Source organism: Balaenoptera acutorostrata, chromosome 1 (assembly GCF_949987535.1).
Source record: "Balaenoptera acutorostrata chromosome 1, mBalAcu1.1, whole genome shotgun sequence".
NCBI lineage: Eukaryota > Metazoa > Chordata > Mammalia > Artiodactyla > Balaenopteridae > Balaenoptera > Balaenoptera acutorostrata.
The window spans coordinates 44,330,542-44,352,787 of record NC_080064.1 but is presented as its reverse complement, the minus strand read 5'-3'; the positions used below and the strand labels follow the sequence as shown (position 1 = coordinate 44,352,787).

The following is a 22,246-nucleotide window of genomic DNA, read 5'->3' as shown; positions in this document are numbered from 1 at the left end:
ATCAGTTTGGGGAATGCTTTATAAGTAGGTGACATTGGAACTGAGTCTGAAGGAATGGCTAGGAGTTGGGTTAGGGAATGGTTGGTGTAGGTAAATTGTATGACATGTATAAAGGGAATGTGAAAAATGTATTTTCAGGGAATATAAGCAGGGGACTGGTTGGGAAGATATGTAGTATATGAAGCAGGAAAAGTCAGTTCTTGGGAGAAAGAAGAAGTTGGGGTGGAATGGATATTTGATAGTAGTAGGAAAGAATAGCCTGGGGTGAAAGAAAACTTGGAAGCATGGAAAACATTTTGTTGTTGAATTTAGATAGCAATGATGTAAAATCAGTGTGCCAATACCAGCATAGATGTCTGTAATCTCTTTTTCTTCTGACTCCTTTTTGGTTTTCGTGCCATCCAAAACCTCTTGTTTTCAATCCAGTATATTGTTAATTAAAGTTTTTCTTTACCAATTTTAAAATACTCGTTAAGAATATTCTTACCAACTTGCTTTTGATTGCATCAAGTATTTGGTTCACAGTTTACTTACAGATTATCTAATTGAGGAGTAAAGATGTAGATTTTTAACCTGTGCTAAAGAAGGAATAAGTCCAAACTGTTAGATCAGAAGAGTAAATTTCCCTATAGCAAGTGTTAAGTATTGACTAGGAAATACTTAGAATCTCCATGCCCAGGAATCTTTTTTTTTTTAAATTTCAAGTTACTACTTTTATTTTTTTCCAGTTTTATTGAAAAATAATTGACATACATGACTGTATAAATTTAAGGTGTATAGCATGATGGTTTGATTTACATATATTGTGAAATGATTACCACAGTAGGTTCAGCTAACATCTTCTCATATAGGTAAAATAAAAAGAAAAGAAAGAAAAAAAGGAATAAATATTCTTGGGATGCGAACTTTTAGGATTTACTCTCTTAACAACTTTCTTATATATCATTCAGCAGTGTTCATACATTCCTAGTACTTACTTATCTTATAACTGGAAGCTGGTACCTTTTGTCCACATTCCTCCAGTTTTCCCCTCCCCTCCCCTCCCCTCCTCTGGTAACCACAAGTCTGATTTCTTTTCTTATGAGGGTTTTTTTTTTTTTTTTTAAGATTCCTCATATAAGTGATCGTACAGTATTTGTCATTCTCTGTCTCACTTATTTTACTTAGCATAATGCCTTCAGGGTCCGTCTATGTCATTGCAAATGGTAGGATTTTCTCATTTTTTATGGCTGAATAGTATTCTATGTCATGTAAGTTTCAGGTGTGTGATACAGTGATTTATAATTTTTAAAGGTTATACCCCATTTATAGTTATTAAAAAATATTGGTTATATTCCCCGTGTTGTACAGTATGTCCTTGTAGCTTATTATATACATAATAGTTTGTACCTCTCTATCCCCTACCCCTCTATTGCCCCTCCTCCCTTCCCTCTCCTCACTGGTAATCACTGGTTTGTTCTCTATAACTGTGAGTCTGATCTCTAATTCATTTATTTCTGCTCTGATTTTGATTATTTCCTTTCTTCTGCTGACTTTGGGATCAATTTGTTCTTCTTTTTCTAGTTCCTTATGGTAGAGTTAGGTTGTTTATTTGGGATCTTCCTTGCTTCTTAATGTAGACATTTATTGCTATGAAATTCCCTCTTAGAACTGCTTTTGCTGTATCCCACAAGTTCTGGTATGTTGTTTTTCCATTTTTATTTGTCTCAAGAAACGTTTTTATTTCCCCTTTAATTTTTTCTTTGATCTGTTGGTTGTTCAGGAGACAAATCTTTATTCTAGCTGGTCTACAGAAACTTTAAAGAAGGCTTATCAATATGTTTGTTTCATGGTAAAATAAATATTTTAACTATAATAAAGGAATATTTAAACATTTTTCATGTGTCCCTTCTGTGAAACTAGAAGCTTCATGATACTGAGGACATTTTTGTCTTATTTACTGTTGTGCCTAATACAGTGCCTTGCACATAGTAGTTGGTCAGTAATTAAAGATAACAGTTTGCTTAGTGGTTAAGTGTATGGGCTTTTGGAGTCACTAGGTGTAGCACTGCCACTTACTGGTTAGATGATATTGGATGAGTTATTAACCTCTTTAAACCTCAGTTTCTATCTATCTATCTATCTATCTATCTATTTATTTATTTATTTATGGCTGCGTTGGGTCTTCGTGGCTGTGCACAGGCTTTCTCTAGTTGTGGCGAGTGGGGGCTACTCTTCGTCGCGGTGCACGGGCTTCTCATTGCGGTGGCTTCTCTTGTTGCAGAGCATGGGCTCTAGGCGTGCGGGCTTCAGTAGTTGTGGCACGTGGGCTCAATAGTTGTGGCTCACGGGCTCTAGAGCACAGGCTCAGTAGTTGTGGCACACAGGCTTAATTGCTCCGCGGCATGTGGGATCTTCCCGGACCAGGGATCGAACCCATGTCCCCTGCACTGGAAGGCAGATTCTTAATCACTGCGCCACCAGGGAAGCCCCAAATCTCAGTTTCTTTATCATTTAAATGGAGTCGATAAAAATAATGACACCTCGCTTATTGGGCTATGACGATTAAATAAGATAATACAAGTAAAGTTCTTAACACAGTGCCTTGTATGTGCTAAGCACAAAATAAAGATTAGCTACTTGCAGAATTGAATTATTTTACCAAGTAGGGCAGTTTTTATTATTTCATTTTATGGATATAGAAGCAGGCTCAAGAGTTAGAGATTTATCCGAGATCAATTGAGATGTCATTTCAGGCCTCTGGCTCCCCATTCAGTGTTATACCAAGCTTTTCTTACTAAAAGATTCCAGACGCTTCATTGTCTGCTCACATTTTACAATTGAAAAAGTTGTCTAATGAGTGCTCTCATGACTGCTGTAGTGACTTCATCAATATGCATGGCTTTAGGAATTCTGTCTTTATGCTTTCAACTCCTGAATCCAACCCTTCTTGCCACTTACACCACTCTTACCTTGAACCAAGCCAACCAACATCATCTGGATCAACTCCTGAATCCAACCCTTCTTGCCACTTACACCACTCTTACCTTGAACCAAGCCAACCAACATCATCTGGATTATTGTAGTATGCTCATAATGGCATTAGACTCATCTTGTTTCTATTCTTAATATAGAAGGCAAGTGATCCCTTTGAAATTAGATCTTGTAATTCTTTGCTCAGAAACCTTCAATACCTTCCCCTCACACTTAGAATAAAACTTGGAGTCCTTATGAGGGGTCTTGTAATCTGACCCCCATTACCTCTCTGTTCCAGTCATAGTAGCATTTTTGCGATTTTGCAAACAAATTAGGCACATTCCTGCCTCAGGGCCTTAGCATTCACATTTATCTCTGCTTGGAATGTCTTCTCATATATCCACACAGCTCAGTCTTTCACTTCAAGTCATTTTATTAATAAGTGATAACTATTTTTAAAAAGGAGATAACACCTCCCCCACATTCCTATTTATTTATTTCTTTGTACATTTGTTTATTACCTGTCTTCCTACAGTAGAATGTCAATTCATGAAGACAAGGATTTTCATTTGTTTTGTTTACATTATTATCCTCACCTCCTAGAAAAATGTTTGACATAGTATGAGCTCAGAAAATACTTGGTGAATTAAGAAGTAGCTGTGGTTGGAAACTGAGAGAAAAAAGTCTGTGAGGGCTTAATTCATTCTGCAATAAGGACAGATTTGAAATAGTTTTAAACTAAAGAATTGAAATGACTAGATTGAGCTGAATTTTCTTATTTGCTTGTTGCCTTGGGCAAATTATTTACTTCTAGGGATTTAGTTGCTTTGCTAGTAAAATGGGGAATCCTCATACGGATGTTGTAAGGTTAATAGATACTCTATAAATGAAGGCTGTATTTATTTTTAGTCTGTGGCAGGACTGTTTCTAAATTTGGGGCAAGTTTCCTATTTAAAGGAAATTATGTTATATTCTGAAGTGAGAATCTTTTTGTTAGGAGTTGCAGCCTATTGAAAGTCAATCTGAGATAAAAGTTAAGCATTGCTGCAATTTCAGTGTAAGACACTAGAAACAATATTTTAAAATTCAACATGTATTTGTTGTATTTTTTTTAATTTTTGAATTTTATTTATTTTTTTATACAGCAGGTTCTTATTAGTCATCAATTTTATACACATCAGTGTATACATGTCAATCCCAATAGCCCAATTCAGCACATCACCATCCCCGCACCCCTGTGGCTTTCCCCCTTGGTGTCCATACATTTGTTCTCTACATCTGTGTCTCAACTTCTTCCCTGCAAACTGGTTCATCTGTACCATTTTTCTAGGTTCCACATACATGCGTTAATATACGATATTTGTTTTTCTCTTTCTGACTTACTTCACTCTGTATGACAGTCTCTAGATCCAGCCACGTCTCAACGAATGACCCAATTTCGTTCCTTTTTATGGCTGAGTAATATTCCATTGTATACATGTCCCACAACTTCTTTATCCATTCGTCTGTCGATGGGCATTTAGGTTGCTTCCATGACCTGGCTATTGTAAATAGTGCTACAATGAACATTGGGGTGCATGTGTCTTTGAATTATGGTTTTCTCTGGGTATATGCCCAGTAGTGGGATTGCTGGATCATATGGTAATTCTATTTTTAGTTTTTTAAGGAACCTCCATACTGTTCTCCATAGGGGCTGTATCAATTTACATTCCCACCAACACTGCAAGAGGGTTCCCTTTTCTTCACACCCTCTCCAGCATTTGTTGTTTGTAGATTTTCTGATGCTGCCCATTCTAACTGGTGTGAGGTGATACCTCATTGTAGTTTTGATTTGCATTTCTCTAATAATTAGTAATGTTGAGCAGCTTTTCATGTGCTTCTTGGCCATCTGTATGTCTTCTTTGGAGAAATGTCTATTTAGGTCTTCTGCCCATTTTGGATTGGGTTGTTTGTTTCTTTAATATTGAGCTGCATGAGCTGTTTATATATTTTGGAGATTAATCCTTTGTTGATTCGTTTGCAAATATTTTCTCCCATTCTGAGGGTTGTCTTTTCGTCTTGTTTATGGTTTCCTTTGCTGTGCAAAAGCTTTGAAGTTTCATTAGGTCCCATTTGTTTATTTTTGTTTTTATTTCCATTACTCTAAGAGGTGGATCAAAAAAGATCTTGCTGTGATTTATGTCAAAGAGTGTTCTTCCTATGTTTTCCTCTAAGAGTTTTATAGTGTCCAGTCTTACATTTAGGTCTCGAATCCATTTTGAGTTTATTTTTGTGTATAGTGTTAGGGAGTGTTCTAATTTCATTCTTTTATATGTAGCTGTCCAGTTTTTCCAGCACCACTTACTGAAGAGGCTGTCTTTTCTCCATTGTATATCCTTGCCTCCTTTGTCATAGATTAGTTGACCATAGGTGCGTGGGTTTATCTCTGGGCTTTCTATCTTGTTCCATTGATCTATGTTTCTGTTTTTGTGCCAGTACCATATTGTCTTGATTACTGTAGCTTTGTAGTATAGTCTGAAGTCAGGGAGTCTGATTCCTCCAGCTCCGTTTTTTTCCCTCAAGATTGCTTTGGCTATTCGGGGTCTTTTGTGTCTCCATACAAATTTTAAGATTATTTGTTCTAGTTCTGTAAAAAATGCCATTGGTAATTTGATAGGGATTGCATTGAATCTGTAGATTGCTTTGGGTTAGTAGAGTCATTTTCGTGATACAGATTCTTCCAATCCAAGAACATGGTATATCTCTCCATCTGTTGGTATCATCTTTAATTTCTTTCATCAGTGTCTTATAGTTTTCTGCATACAGGTCTTTTGTCTCCATGGGTAGGTTTACTCCTAGGTATTTTATTCTTTTTGTTGCAGTGGTAAATGGGAGTGTTTCTTTAATTTCTCTTTCAGATTTTTCATCATTAGTGTATAGGAATGCAAGAGATTTCTGTGCATTAATTTTGTATCCTGCAACTTTACCAAATTCATTGATTAGCTCTAGTAGTTTTCTGGTGGCATTTTTAGGATTCTCTATGTATAGTATCATGTCATCTGCAAACAGTGACAGTTTTACTTCTTCTTTTCCAATTTGTATTCCTTTTATTTCTTTTTCTTCTCTGATTGCCGTGGCTAGGACTTCCAAAACTATGTTGAATAATAGTGGTGAGAGTGGACATCCTTGTCTTGTTCCTGATCCTAGAGGAAATGCTTTCAGTTTTTCACCATTCATAATGATGTTTGCGGTGGGTTTGTCGTATATGGCCTTTATTATGTTGAGGTAGATTCCTTCTATGCCCACTTTTTAGAGAGTTTTTATCATAAATTGGTGTTGAATTTTGTCAAAAGCTTTTTCTGCATCTATTGAGATGATCATATGGTTTTTATTCTTCAGTTTGTTAATATGGTCTATCACATTGATTGATTTGCATATATTGAAGAATCCTTGCATCCCTGGAATAAATCCCACTTGATCATGTTGTATGATCCTTTTAATGTGTTGTTGGATTCTGTTTGCTAGTATTTTGTTGAGGATTTTCGCATCTATATTCCTCAGTGATATTGGTCTGTAATTTTCTTTTTTTGTAGTATCTTTGTCTGGTTTTGGTATCATGGTGATGGTGGCCTCATAGAATGAGTTTGGAAGTGTTTCTTCCTCTGCAATTTTTTGGAAGAGTTTGAGAAGGATGGGTGTTAGGTCTTCTCTAAACGTTTGAATGAATTCACCTGTGAAGCCATCTGGTCCTGGACTTTGTTTGTTGGAAGATTTTTAATCACAGGTTCAATTTCATTACTTGTGATGGGTCTGTTCATATTTTCTGTTTCTTCCTGGTTCAGTCTTGGAAGGTTATACCTCTCTAAGAATTTGTCCGTTTCTTCCAGGTTGTCCATTTTGTTGGCATAGAGTTGCTTGTAGTAGTCTCTTAGGATGCTTTGTTTTTCTGTCGTGTCTGTTGTAACTTCTCCTTTTTCATTTCTGATTTTATTGATTTGAGTCCTCTCCCTCTTTTTCTTGATGAGTCTGGCTAATGGTTTATCAATTTTGTTTATCTTCTCGAAGAACCAGCTTTTAGTTTTATTGATCTTTGCTATTGTTTTCTTAGTTTCTATTTCATTTATTTCTGCTCCGATCTTTATGATTTCTTTCCTTCTGCTAAGTTTGGGTTTTGTTTGTTCTTCTTTCTCTTCCTTTAGGTGTAAGGTTAGATTGTTTATTTGAGATTTTTCTTGTTTCTTGAGGTACGCTTGTATAGCTATAAACTTCCCTCTTAGAACTGCTTTTGCTGCATCCCATAGGTTTTGGATTGTCGTGTTTTCATTGTCATTTGTCTCTAGGTATTGTTTGATTTCCTCAGTGATGTCTTGGTTATTTAGTAGTGTATTGTTTAGCCTCCATGTGTTTGTGTTTTTTACTTTTTTTCCCCTGTAATTCATTTCTAATCTCATAACGTTGTGGTCAGAAAAGATGCTTGATATGATTTCAATTTTCTTAAATTTACTGAGGCTTGATTTGTGACCCAAGATGTGATCTATCCTGGAGAATGTTCCATGCACACTTGAGAAGAAAGTGTAATCTGTTGTTTTTGGATGGAATGTCCTATAAATATCAATTAAATCTGTCTGGTCTGTTGTGTCATTTAAAGCTTCTGTTTCCTTATTTATTTTCATTTTGGATGATCTGTCCATTGGTGTAAGTGAGGTGTTAAAGTCCCCCACTATTTTTGTGTTACTGTCGATTTCCTCTTTTATAGCTTTTAGCAGTTACCTTATGTATTGAGGTGCTCCTATGTTGGGTGCATATATATTTATAACTGTTATATCTTCTTCTTGGATTGATCCCTTGATCGTTATGTAGTGTCCTTCCTTGTCTCTTGTAACATTCTTTAGTTTAAAGTCTATTTTATCTGATATGAGTATTGCTACTCCAGCTTTCTTTTGATTTCCATTTGCATGGAATATCTTTTTCCATCCCCTCACTTCCAGTCTGTATGTGTCCCTAGGTCTGAAGTGGGTCTCTTGTAGACAACATATATATGGGTCTTGTTTTTGTATCCATTCAGCAATCTTGTGTCTTTTGGTTGGAACATTTAATCCATTCACGTTTAAGGTAATTATCGATATGTATGTTCCTATGACCATTTTCTTAATTGTTTTGGGTTTGTTTTTGTAGGTCCTTTTCTTCTCTTGTGTTTCCCACTTAGAGAAGTTCCTTTAGCATTTGTTGTAGAGCTGGTTTGGTGGTGCTGAATTCTCTTAGCTTTTGCTTGTCCGTAAAGCTTTTGATTTCTCCATGGAATCTGAATGAGATCCTTGCTGGGTAGAGTAATCTTGGTTGTAGGTTCTTCCCTTTCATCACTTTAAGTATATCATGCCACTCCCTTCTGGCTTGTAGAGTTTCTGCTGAGAAATCAGCTGTTAACCTTATGGGAGTTCCCTTGTATGTTATTTGTCGTTTTTCCCTTGCTGCTTTTAATAAGTTTTCTTTGTCTTTAATTTTTGCCAATTTGATTACTATGTGTCTCGGCATGTTTCTCCTTGGGTTTATCCTGTTTGGGACTTGCTGCACTTCCTGGACTTGGGTGGCTATTTCCTTTCCCATGTTAGGGAAGTTTCCGACTATAATCTCTTCAGATATGTTCTCTGGTCCTTTCTCTCTCTCTTCTCCTTCTGGGACCCCTATAATGCGAATGTTGTTGGGTTTAATGTTGTCCCAGAGGTCTCTTAGGCTGTCTTCATTTCTTTTCATTCTTTTTTCTTTATTCTGGTCCACAACAGTGAATTCCACCATTCTGTCTTCCAGGTCACTTATCCATTCTTCTGCCTCAGTTATTCTGCTATTGATTCCTTCTAGTGTAGTTTTCATTTCACTTATTGTATTGGTCATCTCTGTTTGTTTGTTCTTTAATTCTTCTAGGTCTTTGTTAATCATTTCTTGCATCTTCTCAATCTTTGCCTCCATTCTTATTCCAAGGTCCTGGATCATTTTCACTATCATTATTCTGAATTCTTTTTCTGGAAGGTTGCCTATCTCCACTTCATTCAGTTGTTTTTCTGGGGTTTTTTCTTGTTCCTTCATCTGGTATATAGCCCTGTGCCTTTTCATCTGTAAATATGGTTTTTGTTCCACAGGCTGCAGGATTGTAGTTCTTCTTGCTTCTGCTGTCTGTCCTTTGGTGGATGAGGCTATCTAAGAGGCTTGTCTAAGTTTCCTGATGGGAGGGACTGGTGGTGGGTAGAGCTGACTGTTGCTCTGGTGGGCAGAGCTCAGTAAAACTTTAATCCGCTTGAATGTTGTTGGGTGGGGCTGGGTTCCCTGCCTGTTGGTTGTTTGGCCTGAGGCAACCCAACACTGGAGCCTACCTGGGCTCTTTGGTGGGGCTAATGACAGACTCTGGGAAGGCGCACACCAAGGAGTACTTCCCAGAACTTCTGCTGCCAGTGTCCTTGTCCCTACGGTGAGGCACAGCCACCCCCCGCCTCTGCAGCAGACCCTCCAACACTAGCAGGTAGGTCTGGTTCAGTCTCTGTGGGGTCACCGCTCCTTCCCCTGGGTCCCAGTGTGCGCATTACTTTGTGTGTGCCCTCCAAGAGTGGAGTCTCTGTTTCTCCCAGTCCTGTTGAAGTCCTGCAATCAAATCCCACTAGGCTTCAAAGTCTGATTCTCTAGGAATTCCTCCTCCCGTTGCCGGACCCCCAGGTTGGGAAGCCTGACGTGGGGCTCAGAACCTTCATTCCAGTGGGTGGACTTCTGTGGTATAAGTGTTCTCCAGTCTGTGAGTCACCCACCTAGCAGTTATGGGACTTGATTTTACTGTGATTGCGCCCTTCCTACCGTCTCATTGTGGCTTCTCCTTTGTCTTTGGGTGTGGGGTATCTTATTTGGTGAGTTCCAGTGTCTTCCTGTTGATGATTGTCCAGTAGCTAGTTGTGATTCTGGTGTTCTCACAAGAGGGAGTGAGAGCACGTCCTTCTATTCCGCCATCTTGGTTCCTCGTATTGTGTTTTTGTAAATTTTTTTTGTATCATCTTATGGGTGGAGTCTTGGCTTTGGATTCAGATATACATGAAATTAAATTCAGCATCTACCATGTAATATTGTTGTATCCTTGTGAAAGTCGCAAGGTCTACGAGTTTTTTTTTCACATCTATAAAATGAAGATAATGCCAATCTAGTTGGATTATTAGGGGAGTTAAAATGACAAATTATATGTCAAACATCTAGCATAGTGCCTAGCATATAACAGGCCCTTTGGAATTACTAATTTTTTATTATTTCAAGAATACATGTATAAAGTATGATTTAAGTATTGTGACTGATACTTTTCATGTGTCATAATTGTTTTTCCCTTCAGAGTAGTTAACTCAAGAGGTTATCCATTTATTCCCGTGTGATTGTAATTGAGTAGAGTGTTTTCAAAGCTCAGCTTTTGGAATTGTCTTCCATATTTGCAATTCATTCTTTTGAAATTCCCAATTTGAGGGTGAATTTTATTTTTTATGGTAATCAAAAAGACTGAAATTTTGAAACCAGTTTTTGAGACAGTGTTGGAATAAGACTAAATAATAATACTGCCTTTCTTATCTTACATTGGATTCTGAAGACTATATTATATTAGATAAGTATCAAACATATTTAGGATTATCATATCTTTTGAAATTAGTATATTATCTCCTATGATGACTATTTTGAAAAGGACAACTATCTCTTGGGTATATGAGTACTGAATTGTTTATTGAAAAGTACTCGTTCATTGCTTATTTTTGTCTCATATATTTACGTAGTTGTATCCTTCACGTATATAGTTAAAATTTTACTTTTTTTTTGTTTTCTGAAAAAATGTTTTCAACTTTTTTTTTTAGCGCTCACCAGAATATACCAATTGCCGATATCTGTGCAAACTTTGCTTAATTCACATTGAAAACATCCAGGGAGCTCATAAACATATAAAAGAGAAACGACATAAGAAAAACATTTTGGTAAGTCTTTTTACAAAATATTTTATTTATTTATTGAATGGTAAAACTATATCAAATATTTTTTATCAATGAAAGTAAAAATCAAGTATTTGTCTAGTCATATAGTAGTAACTGACATGATAGCGTTGAAAGCTGTGATTGCCTTTCTTATCTTAGGTGATCAGGAGGGGAACCTTCTCAGAGACCAGTTTGCTCATCCTAAAGTATGTTGATTCCTAAGCTTAAAGGTACAATCAGTTAGTCCAACCAGTATTTACTGAGTTCTTATGTGTTAGGTCTAGGGAGTGGTGAATAAGATAGTCATGGTTCTTGTCCTCAGAGTTTCTAAAGTATTGGTGAAGGCATACATTGAATAAGGATTTAAGTATGATGAGTTTTATTAAAGGGGCAATTGTGGTGCTAAGGAAGTGTACAAGGATATTTTACTTAATTTAGAGGAGGGATAGTTTCTTTGAGAAAATGACATTTGTTGAACCTTGAAGGTAGAGGTTGAGTGGCATAGAAGGGTGAGATGAGAGCATTTTACACAAAAAAGCAGTATGAAGGTCTCTAAGTTATGAAAGGACATGGCATATGAAGAGCTGAAAGAGCATGATTGGAGCAAAGAGAACCAGGAGGAAAATGGTATGAGATGAAGCTGGAGAAGCCCAGATCATGCGGGGCCTTTTAAGGTTTAGCCTTTGGGAATTCATAAGTTTTCAGTGATTTTTATTAGAACATTTCATATAGACATAGTATAAGTAGAATGTTTTCTTTTTTAAATTCATTAGTATGTTAGCTATTTAATTTTTTCTTTTCAAAGTTATAATATTAATTCTATATAACTTCTTACTTATCTCTGAGATATCTTCTCTGAGAAATACTCTTTTACTTGACCTTCCCAACAAGTCTGTGTTATAGGTACACTTTCTTGGTGCTCCCATAGTGGCTTGATCAGAAAACCTTATACACTGTGTTATAAATGTCTGCCTTCTCTCTTCTTCTAGGCTTCAGTATCCAAATATTTTCGAGGACAGGTTTAATTTCTTATTTATTTTTGTTTCTGCTTTGCTTAGTACAGTGTCTGACACATAGTAGGTGCTCAGCACATTTTTATTGAAAACAATGAATGCATTGAAAAAATTCAGGAACTTAGAAGGAAAAGAAATCATTCAAATTTTATCAGCCTATTATTTTGATTTAATTAGCATTTCAGAAGACTTAATAGAACAGAGCCAGAGTGGTAGTTTAGGAGATAATAACTGAGAAATTTCAAGAAATGTTCAAAGATGCTGATCATTAGTTGCAGGAAGCTCAGGGAATTCCAAACAGACTTAAAAAGAAAGCCATTATACATTATATACATTATAGGGAAATTTTAGAATATTACAAAAAAACAAACTAACCTTAAAAGCAGCTGTACTGGACTTTTGGTGAAGTTAGAATAAAAGGGACTGGATTTACCTTCTCCTCGAAATAACCAACAAAACAAAACAAAACAAAACCAAAAACAAAAACAAAAAAAGACAAAAATCACTAATAATGTCTTCTTTAGGCAACAAAGGACCAACAGTGAATGGAAAACAAATGAGATGAGCTCAATGATTGCTCCAATTTGAGAGAGTTTCTAGATGGTATTATAGGGAGTAGAATGCAGTGGACTCCCAGGGTTGAGGAGATGGACGAGTCCAGGGAGTACAGTGTGGCTAGAGTTTGTAGGACAGAATAACAGAAACGAGAAAGCTCTACAGAGAGAAACCCAGAGATCTATGGACAGTCCCCTCAGAGTATTCAGCACAATACTGAATACTGGTGGTGCATGCATGTGGGAAAGCTTCCTGAAGCCAGGGAAAGAACCATCTGGGGATTAAAACAGTGCTTGGTGCTCACACAGAGCTGGGAATAGTATTTTCCAACTATCCAGACTGAAAAGCCTCATACTTTGTGGGGTATTGGGTAGAGTACTCAGAAAGGTCTTGTTTTAGTAATGGGGAATATTTAACCCTAAACTAAATGTGGTCTGGTCCCAACTAAAAAGTTTTAAAGGCAAGATCCAAAAGAATAAACTATTTCCAAGTATTTCATGTCATTATAGAACGAAGCTTGAGAATATTTATAGGAATACAAAATATCCATCACTGCCAAAAAGTTCACATTGTCTGCCATTCAGTCAAAGATTATCAGGCATACGTGGAAGCAGGAAAATACAAACCATGAAGAGAAGAAAGATCAGCCAATCAAAACTGACCTTGAACTGACCCAGTAGAATTAGTAGAGAAGGACATTAAGACAGTCAGTATAACTATATTCCTGATGTTCCCAAAAATAGAGACATGGAAGATATAAAAAAAGATTCAAACTGAACTTATAGGAGTGAAAACTACAATGTCTAAGATGAAAAATACAGTGCGTAGGACTAATGGCAGATCAGATATTGCAAAAGAAAAGGTTAGTGAGGGGCTTCCCTGGTGGCACAGTGGTTAAGAATCTGCCTGTCAGTGCAGGAGACACAGGTTCGAGCCCTGGTCTGGGAACATCCCACATGCTGCGGAGCAACTAAGCCCATGTGCCACAACTGCTGAGCCTGCGCTCTAGAACGCATGAGCCACAACTACTAGCCTACGTGCCACAACTACTGAAGCCCACGTGCCTAGAGCCTGTGCTCTGCAACAAGAGAAGCCACCGAAATGAGAAGCCCATGCACTGCAACAAAGAGTAGCTCCCGCTCGCCACAACTAGGGAAAGCCCACGCGCAGCAATGAAGACCCAGTGCAGCCAAAAATAAATAAATAAAATAAATAAATTTATATTAAAAAAAAAGGTTAGTGAACTTGAAGATAAAGCAATGGAAACTATCCAAAATGAAACAGAAAGAAAAAAGAACTTGGGAAAAAGAAAGAAAAGAGGATCATTGAGCTCTGGGATAATTGATATGTATGTACCAGTTCTACACAAACTCTTCCAGAACATTGAAGAGGAAGAATGCTTCCCAACCCAGTCTATGAGGCCCACATTACTCTAATACCAAAACCAGGAAAGGACATTACAATAAAAGAAAACTTCAGACCAATATCCCTCATTAACATAAATGCAGAAATTCTAAACCTTATTTTAGAAAATTGAATCCAACAGTATATTTAAGGAAGAAATACATCATGACCAAATAGGAATTTATTACAGGAGTGCATTGTTGGTTTAACATTAGAAAATGAATCAGTGTAATTCATCATACTAACAAACCAAAAAAGAAAACTATATGATCATCTTAGTAGATGCTGAAAAAGCATTTAAAAGTCCTGATTAAAAAATCTCAGCAGACTAGGACTAGAAGGGAGCTTCCTCAACATGATAAAGAACATCTGTGAAGAAGTTACAGCTAACGTTATACTTAATGATGAAAGACTGAACGTTGTCTCCCTAAGATTAGGAAAAAAGACAGGTATGAAAATGGTATAGCTGCTGTGGGAAACTGTGTTGCAGTTCCTCAAAAAGTTAAAAATGGAATTACCGTGTGATCCAGCAATTACACTTTTGAGTATATACTCAGAAGAATTGAAAGCAGGGTCTTGAAGTGATATTTGTACAGCCATGTTCATCGTAGCATTATTCACAACAGCTTAAACACAGAAGCAGCTCAGTTGTCCATCAACAGATGAATGGATAAATAAAATGTCACATATACATACAGTGAAATATTATACTGCCTTAAAAAGCAAGGCAGGGAGGACTTCCCTGGTGGTCCAGTGGGTAAGACTCTGTGCTCCCAATGCAGGGGGCCCAGGTGCGATCCCTGGCCAGGGAACTAGATCCCACATGCATGCCACAAGTAAGAGTTTGCATGCCGCAACTAAGAGTCCGCATGGTGCAACTAAGAAGTCTGCATGCTGCAACTAAGAGCCTGCATGCCACAACTAAAACAGATCATGCGTGCCGCAACTAAGCATGCCACAACAAAGATCCCGCATGCTGTAACTAAGACCTGGTGCAGCCGAAATAAATAAATATTTAAAAGAAAAAAAAAAAAGCAAGGCAGAGACTTCCCTGGTGGTCCAGTGGTTAAGACTTTGCCTTCCAATGCAGGGGATGTGGGTTCGATCCCTGGTCAGGGAGCTAAGATCAGACATGCCTCCTGGCCAAAAAACCAAAACGTAAAACAAAAGCAATATTGTAACAAATTCAATACAGGCTTTGAAAATGGTCCACATAGAAAAACATAATCTTTAAAAAAAAAAAAGGCAAGGCAATTCTGATATGTTACAACATGGAAGAACCTTGGGTAAATTAAAGCTAAGTGAAATAAGCCAGTCATAAAAAGACAAATACTGTATGATTCCACTGATATGAGGTACTTAGAGTAGTCAGAATCATAGAGATAGAAAGTAGAATGGTGGTTGTCAGGGACTGGAGAGATGGAGGAATGGAGAGCTATCCTTAATGGGTGTAGAGTTTCGGTTTTACAAGATGAAAAGAATTCTGCTGAATGATGGTGATAGTTGCACAACAAATGAATGTCCTTAATTCCACTGAATTGTACTTGTAAAAATGGTTAAGATAGTAAATTTTATGTTATATATATTTTATCACAATAAAAAAATTGGAAAAAAAGATATGTTCACTCTTACCACTTTTATTCAGCATTTTATTAGAGGTTCTAGACAGTGCAGTCAGGCAAGAGAAAGAAAGGAAAGCTATCCAAATTGGAAAAGAAGAAGTGAAACTATATTTGTAGGTAATATGATTGTTTATACAGAAGTCTAGAAAAGAGTTATTCATTAGAATTAATGAGTGAGTTTAGCAAGGTTGCAGAATACAAGCTCAATATGCAAAAATCAATTATATTTTTATATACTAACGGTAAACAGTGTAAAATGGAAATTTAAAAAACTGCTATTTACAATAGCATCAAAAATACGCAAAACTTATGTACAGAAATTACAGAACATTCCTGAGAGAAATTAAAGAAGAGCTAAAGAAATGCAGAAATAAACCTTTTTTATATGTTGGAAGAATTGATACTGTTAAATTTCTTTCTAAACTGACCAAAATCCCAAATTGAAAAGCTGATTCTAAAATTCATCTGGAGGGACTTCCCTGGTGGTCCAGTGGTAAAGAATCCTCCTGCAATGCAGGGGATGTGGGTTCGATCCCTGGTTAGGGAACTAGGTTCCCACATGCCACGGGCCAACTAAGCCCATGCGCCACAACTAATGAGCTCATGTGCCTCAACTAGAGAGCCTACGTGCTGCAAAACTACAGAGCCCACATGCCCTGGAGCCTGCGCGCCACAACTAGAGAAGAGAAAACCCGCATGCCACAACTTCGAGAAGCCCGCATGCCTCAACGAAGATGCCACATGCTGCAACTAAGACCCGACGCAGCCAAAAACAAACAAATAAACAATAAATAAATCTTTAAAAAAAAGCTATAATGGAAAAGAATCTGAAAAAGAATCTGTCTGTATAACTGAATCACTTTGTTGTACACCTGAAACATTGTAAATCAACTATACTTCAATAAAAAAGATAAAAAAGAAGAGAAAAGCTAAAATTCATCTGTAAATGCAAAGACCCTAGAAAATCTAAAACAACTTTGAAAAAGACCAAAGTTGGAGGACTAACAACACCTGATTTCCAGACTTATAAAGCTACAGTAATCAAGACAGTGTGGTATTGGCATCAAGTAGACAAGTAGATCAGTGGAGCAGAATAGTGAGTCTACAAATAAGACTACAGTTCTATGAACAACTGATTTTTGACAGACATTCAAAGGTAATTCAGTGGAGAAATGATATTCTCTTAAACATATGAATAGTTAGATATCCATGTACAAAGAAAGACGTTTGATCCATACCTTGCACTATGTAAAAAAATAACTCAAAACTGGATTACAGACCTAAACGTAAAACCTAAAATATAAAATTTCCAGAATAAAAAATGAGATAAAATCCTTATGACCTTGGATTAGGCAAAATTTCTTAGGTATGATACCAGAGGAAATAAATGATTAATGGGACTTCCTCAAAATTATAAACTTCTGCTTTTTGAAAGATATTTTTTAAAGAACAACAATATTAGCTGCAGACTGGGAAAAAATATTTGCAAATCATATCTGGTAAATTATTTGTATATAGAAGATATAAAAAACTTTCAAAACTCAATGATAAGTATAGTAATCCCCCCTTATTCGTGGTTTTGCTTTCTGTGGTTTCAGTTACCCTTGGTCAGCCATGTCTGACAATATCAAATGGGAAATTCCATAAATAAACAACTTACAGTTTTAAGCTACATGCCATTCTGAATAGTGTGGTGAAATCTCATGTTGTTCAGCTTCATCCTGCCTGGGATGTGAAACATCCCTTTGTTTAGCATATCCACGCTGTGTATACTACCTGCCTGTTAATCACTTAGTAGCCATCTTGGTTATCAGATTGGCTGTTGGTGGTATCACAGTGCTTGTGTTTGAGTAATCCTTATTTTATTTAATAATGGCCCCAAAGTGCAAGAGTAGTGATGCAGGCCATTTGGGTAGTCTCTTAATGTGCTTAATTTATAAATAAAACTTTATCATAGGTATGTATGTAGAGAAAGAAAATAGTATTTACAGGGTTTGGTGCTATCTGTGGTTTCAGGCCTCCACTGGAGGCGTTGTAACATATCCTCCAAGGATAAGGGGGGACTATTGTAAACAAACAACCAAATAAAAATATGGGCCAAAGGTTAGAGCCAACACTTTTTTAAAGAAGACATACAGATGTCAAACACATGAAAAGATGCTCAACATTATTCGTCATTAGGGAAATCACTACACTTATTAGAACAGCTAAAATTAAAAAGATTGACTATGCCAAACGTTGTCAAGGATGTGAATGAATGGCAAGTCTAAAACAGGGCTGGTGGAAATGTGAACTATTACATCCACTTTCTTTTTATTTTGTTTATTTTTTTAAACTTTAAAAAGATATTTATTTATTTATGTGGTTGCACTGGGTCTTAGTTGTGGCTCACTGGCTCCTTAGTTGCGGCTCGCTGGCTCTTTAGTTGTGGCATGCGTGTGGGATCTAGTTCCCTGACCAGGGATCGAACCTGGGCCCCCAGCATTGGGAGTACGGAATCTTATCCACTGCACCATCAGGGAAGTCCCCTTATTTCTTTTTAAAGATTTTTTTTCTTTTTTAATTAAAAATTTTTTTAAAATTTATTTTGCTGCATTGGGTCTTAGTTGTGGCACGTGGGACCTTCTTTGTGGCATGCACGGTCTTTTCGTTGCGGTGTGTGGGCTTCTCTAGTTGCGGCACACGGGCTCCAGAGCTCATGGGCTCAGTAGCTGAGGCATGCAGGCTCTCTAGTTGTGGCATGTGGGCTCTAGAGCACACGGGCTTAGTAGTTGCAGCCTGTGGGCTTAGTTGCCCTGTGGCACATGGGATCTTAGTTCCCCGACCAGGGATCAAACGCGCGTCCTCTGCATTGGAAGGCGGATTCTTAACCACTGGACCACCAGGGAAGTCCCTAAAGGTTTATTTTAAAATTATTTTTAATTGAGAGTTGGTTGACATATAACATTATATTAGTTTCAGATGTACAACATAATGATTCAATATATGTATATTTTGTGAAATGATCATCACAGTAAATCTAGTTAATATCCACCACCACACATAACAATTTTTTTTTCTTGAGGTGAGAACTTTTAAGATTTACTCTCAGCAACTTTTCAATATACAATACTGTATTATTACCTATAATGTCAAACAGTATATTATATCTCCAGGACTAATTTATTTTATAACTGAAAGTTTTCACCTTTTGACTACTTTCACCCATTTCGCTCACCCCCAACCACCCACCCCTGCCTCTGGCAATCACCAATCTGTTCTCTGTATGAGTTCAGGTTTTGTTGTTGTTTTTAGATTCCATGTGTGAGATCATACAATATTTGTCTTTCTCTGTCAGACTTATTTCATTTAGCAATATGCCCTTAGGGTCCATCCATGTTGTGGCACATGGCAAGATTTTCTTTATTTTTATGGCTGAAAAATATTCAGTTATATATATGGACCACATTTTCTTTATTCATTCATCCATCAGTGGACACTTAGGTTGTTTCCATGTCTTGGCTATTGAAAATAATGCTGCAGTGAACATGGAGGTGCAGATTTCTTTTCCTGTTAGTGTTTTCATTTCCTTTGGATAAATATCCAGAAGTGGAATTATTGGATCATATGGTAATACATCCACTTTTGAAAACATTTTGGCAGTTTTTAAAAAGTTAAACATATACCTAATATATGATTCAGCCATTCAGTCCCTATGGATTTATGCAAGATAAGTGAAAGTATATGTCTCTACATTTACTTGTATATGAGTATTCATAGCAGTTTTATGTGTAATAGCCAAAGAGGTGAACAGATATACAAATTGTGGTATACCCATACCTTGTTATACTATTTGGTGTAAAAAGGAATGAACAGCACAACATAGATGAATCTCAAAATAAGTATCCTGAGTGTAAAAAGCCAGACAAAAATGACTATATACTGTGTGATTCCATGCATATAAAATTCTAGAAAATGCAGTCTAAGCTATAGTCATAGACAGCAGGTTGGTGGTTGCCTGAGTATGGGTGTGGAAGAGGGAGGGAGTGATTACAAAGGGATATGAGGGAATTTTTGCGAGTGATTGATATGTTTATTATCTTGACTGTGGCGATGGTTTTATTACATACATATGTCAAAAATGAACCAAATTGTAAACCTTAAATATGTGCAATTTGTTGTATATAAGTTATATCTCAGTAAAGTTGCTTTTTGAAAAGCAGCCAGAAAGAAAAGTTAAGGTCATTCATAAAGGTGTGGAAGTTGGGAATGTGGCTGACTTATCAGTAGTAGCAATAGAAGCCAGAAGACAGTTGAATAGTATCTTAAGAGTTCTGGAGAGAGGAAAACCTCCTGTCAACCTTTATTTCTATATTCAGTGAAATTATCTAACAATAATCAATACAGAATATATATATATATATATACACACACACACACATACACACACTTATTTATTTTTTATATTTATTTTATTCAAGTATAGTTGATTTACAATGTTATAATTTCTGCTTTATAGTAGTGATTCAGTTATACATATATATACATTCTTTTTAGTATTTTTTTCCATTATGGTTTATCCCAGACATTGAATATAGTTCCCTGTGCTATACAGTAGGACCTTGTTGTTAAGCCATTCTATATATAATAATTTGCATCTGCTAATCCCAAACTCCCAATCCATCCCTCCCCCTCCCCCATCCCCTTTGGCAACCACAAATCTGTTCTCTGTCTGTGAGTCTGTTTCTGTTTCAAAAATAAGTTCATTTGTGTCATATTTTGGATTCCACATATAAGTGATATTATATGGTATTTGTCTTATTCTTCCTGACTTACTTCACTTAGTATGATAATCCTTAGGTTCATCCATGTTGCTGCAAATGGCATTGTTTCATTCTTTCTTATCGCTGAGTAGTATTCCATTGTATATATGTATCATGTCTTCTTTATCCTGTTGATGGACATTTAGGTTGTTTCCATGTCTTGGCTACAGTGACTAGTGCTACTATGAACAGAGGGTGCATGTTAACATCTTTATTGGAGTATAATTGCTTTACAATGGTGTGTTAGTTTCTGCTGTATAACAAAGTGAATCAACTATACATATACATACATCCCCATATCTCCCCCCTCTTGCGTCTCCCTCCCACCCTCCCTGTCTCACCCCTCTAGGGGGACACAAAGCACCTAACTGATCTCCTTGCGCTATACGGCTGCTTCCCACTAGCTACTTATTTTACATTTGGTAGTGTATATATGTCCATGCCACTCTCTCACTTCGTCGCACCTTACCCTTCCCACTCCCCATGTCCTCAAGTCCATTCTCTATGTCTACGTCTTTATTCCTGTCTTGCCCCTAGGTTCTTCAGAACCAGATAAGGATGGCAGTGTCTGATTTATTTGTGAAATAGAATCTTTAACTTAATGGTGAGTCTGACATATTAAAGGGATTGAGTAGGAAAGACAAATGGTTTTCTCCCAAGCAGTCTCCAAACCACCCACTCTCCTTTGTGTGTGTGTGATTTTTTTTTTAATTTGCCAGGTATTTTATTTTATTTTATTTTTTAACATTTTTATTGGGGTATAAGTGCTTTACAATGGTGTGTTAGTTTCTGCTTTATAACAAAATGAATCAGCTATACATATATCCCCATATTCCTCCCTCTTGCGTCTCCCTCCCACCCTCCCTATCCCACTCCTCTAGGTGGTCACAAAGCACCGAACTGATCTCCCTGTGCTATGCAGCTGCTTCCCACTAGCTATCTGTTTTACACTTGGTAGTGTATATATGTCAGTGCTATTCTCTCACTTCTCCCCAGCTTACCCTTCCCCCATCCCATGTCCTCAAGTCCATTCTCAATGTCTGTGTCTTTATTCCAGTCCTGCCCCTAGGTTCATCAGAACCAATTTTTTTAAATCTTTAGATTCCATATATATGTGTTAGCATACGATACTTGTTTTCCTCTTTCTGACTTACTTCACTCTGTGTAACAGACTCTAGGTCCATCTACCTCACTACAAATAACTCAATTTCATTTCTTTTTATGGCTGAGTATTATTCCATTGTATATATGTGCCACATCTTCTTCATCTATTCATCTGTTGATGGACACTTAGATTGCATCCATGTCCTGGCTATTGTAAATAGTGCTGCAGTGAACATTGTGGTACATGTCTTTTTGAATTATGGTTTTCTCAGGGTATATGCCCAGTAGTGGGGTAGTTCTATTTTTAGTTTTTTAAGGAACCTCCATACTGTTCTCCATAGTGGCTGTATCAATTTACATTGCCACCAACAGTGCAAGAGGGTTCCCTTTTCTCCACACCCTCTCCAGCATTTATTGTTTGTAGATTTTTTGATGATAGCCATTCTGACTGGTGTGAGGGGATACCTCATTGTAGTTTTGATTTGCATTTCTCTAATGATTAGTGATGTTGAGCATCTTTTCATGTGTTTGTTGGCAATCTGTTTATCTTCTTTGGAGAAATGTCTATTTAGGTCTTCTGCCCATTTTTGGATTGGGTTGTTTTTTGATATTGAGCTGCATGAGCTGCTTGTATATTTTGGATATTAATCCTTTGTCAGTTGCTTCATTTTCAAATATTTTCTCCTATTCTGAGGGTTGTCTTTTTGTCTTGTTTATGGTTTCCTTTGCTGTGCAAAAGCTTTTAAGTTTCATTAGGTCCCATTTATTTTTGTTTTTATTTCCATTTCTCTAGGAGGTGGGTCAAAAAGGATCTTGCTATGATTTATGTCATA

At 36.9% G+C, this 22,246-nt stretch overlaps 1 protein-coding gene across 6 annotated transcripts in view; it reads left to right on the top strand.

Annotated features, from left to right (window-relative positions):
- The window catches only part of TUT4 (terminal uridylyl transferase 4), a 145,642-nt gene that overhangs the window by 42,788 nt on the left and 80,608 nt on the right, over window positions 1-22,246 (top strand). For all 6 annotated transcript variants that reach the window (XM_057541880.1, XM_057541887.1, XM_057541905.1 and 3 more), the window contains one exon: window positions 10,800-10,916. In XM_057541880.1, coding sequence (XP_057397863.1) covers window positions 10,800-10,916 — 117 coding nt within the window. The remainder of the gene's footprint in view (window positions 1-10,799; window positions 10,917-22,246) is intronic.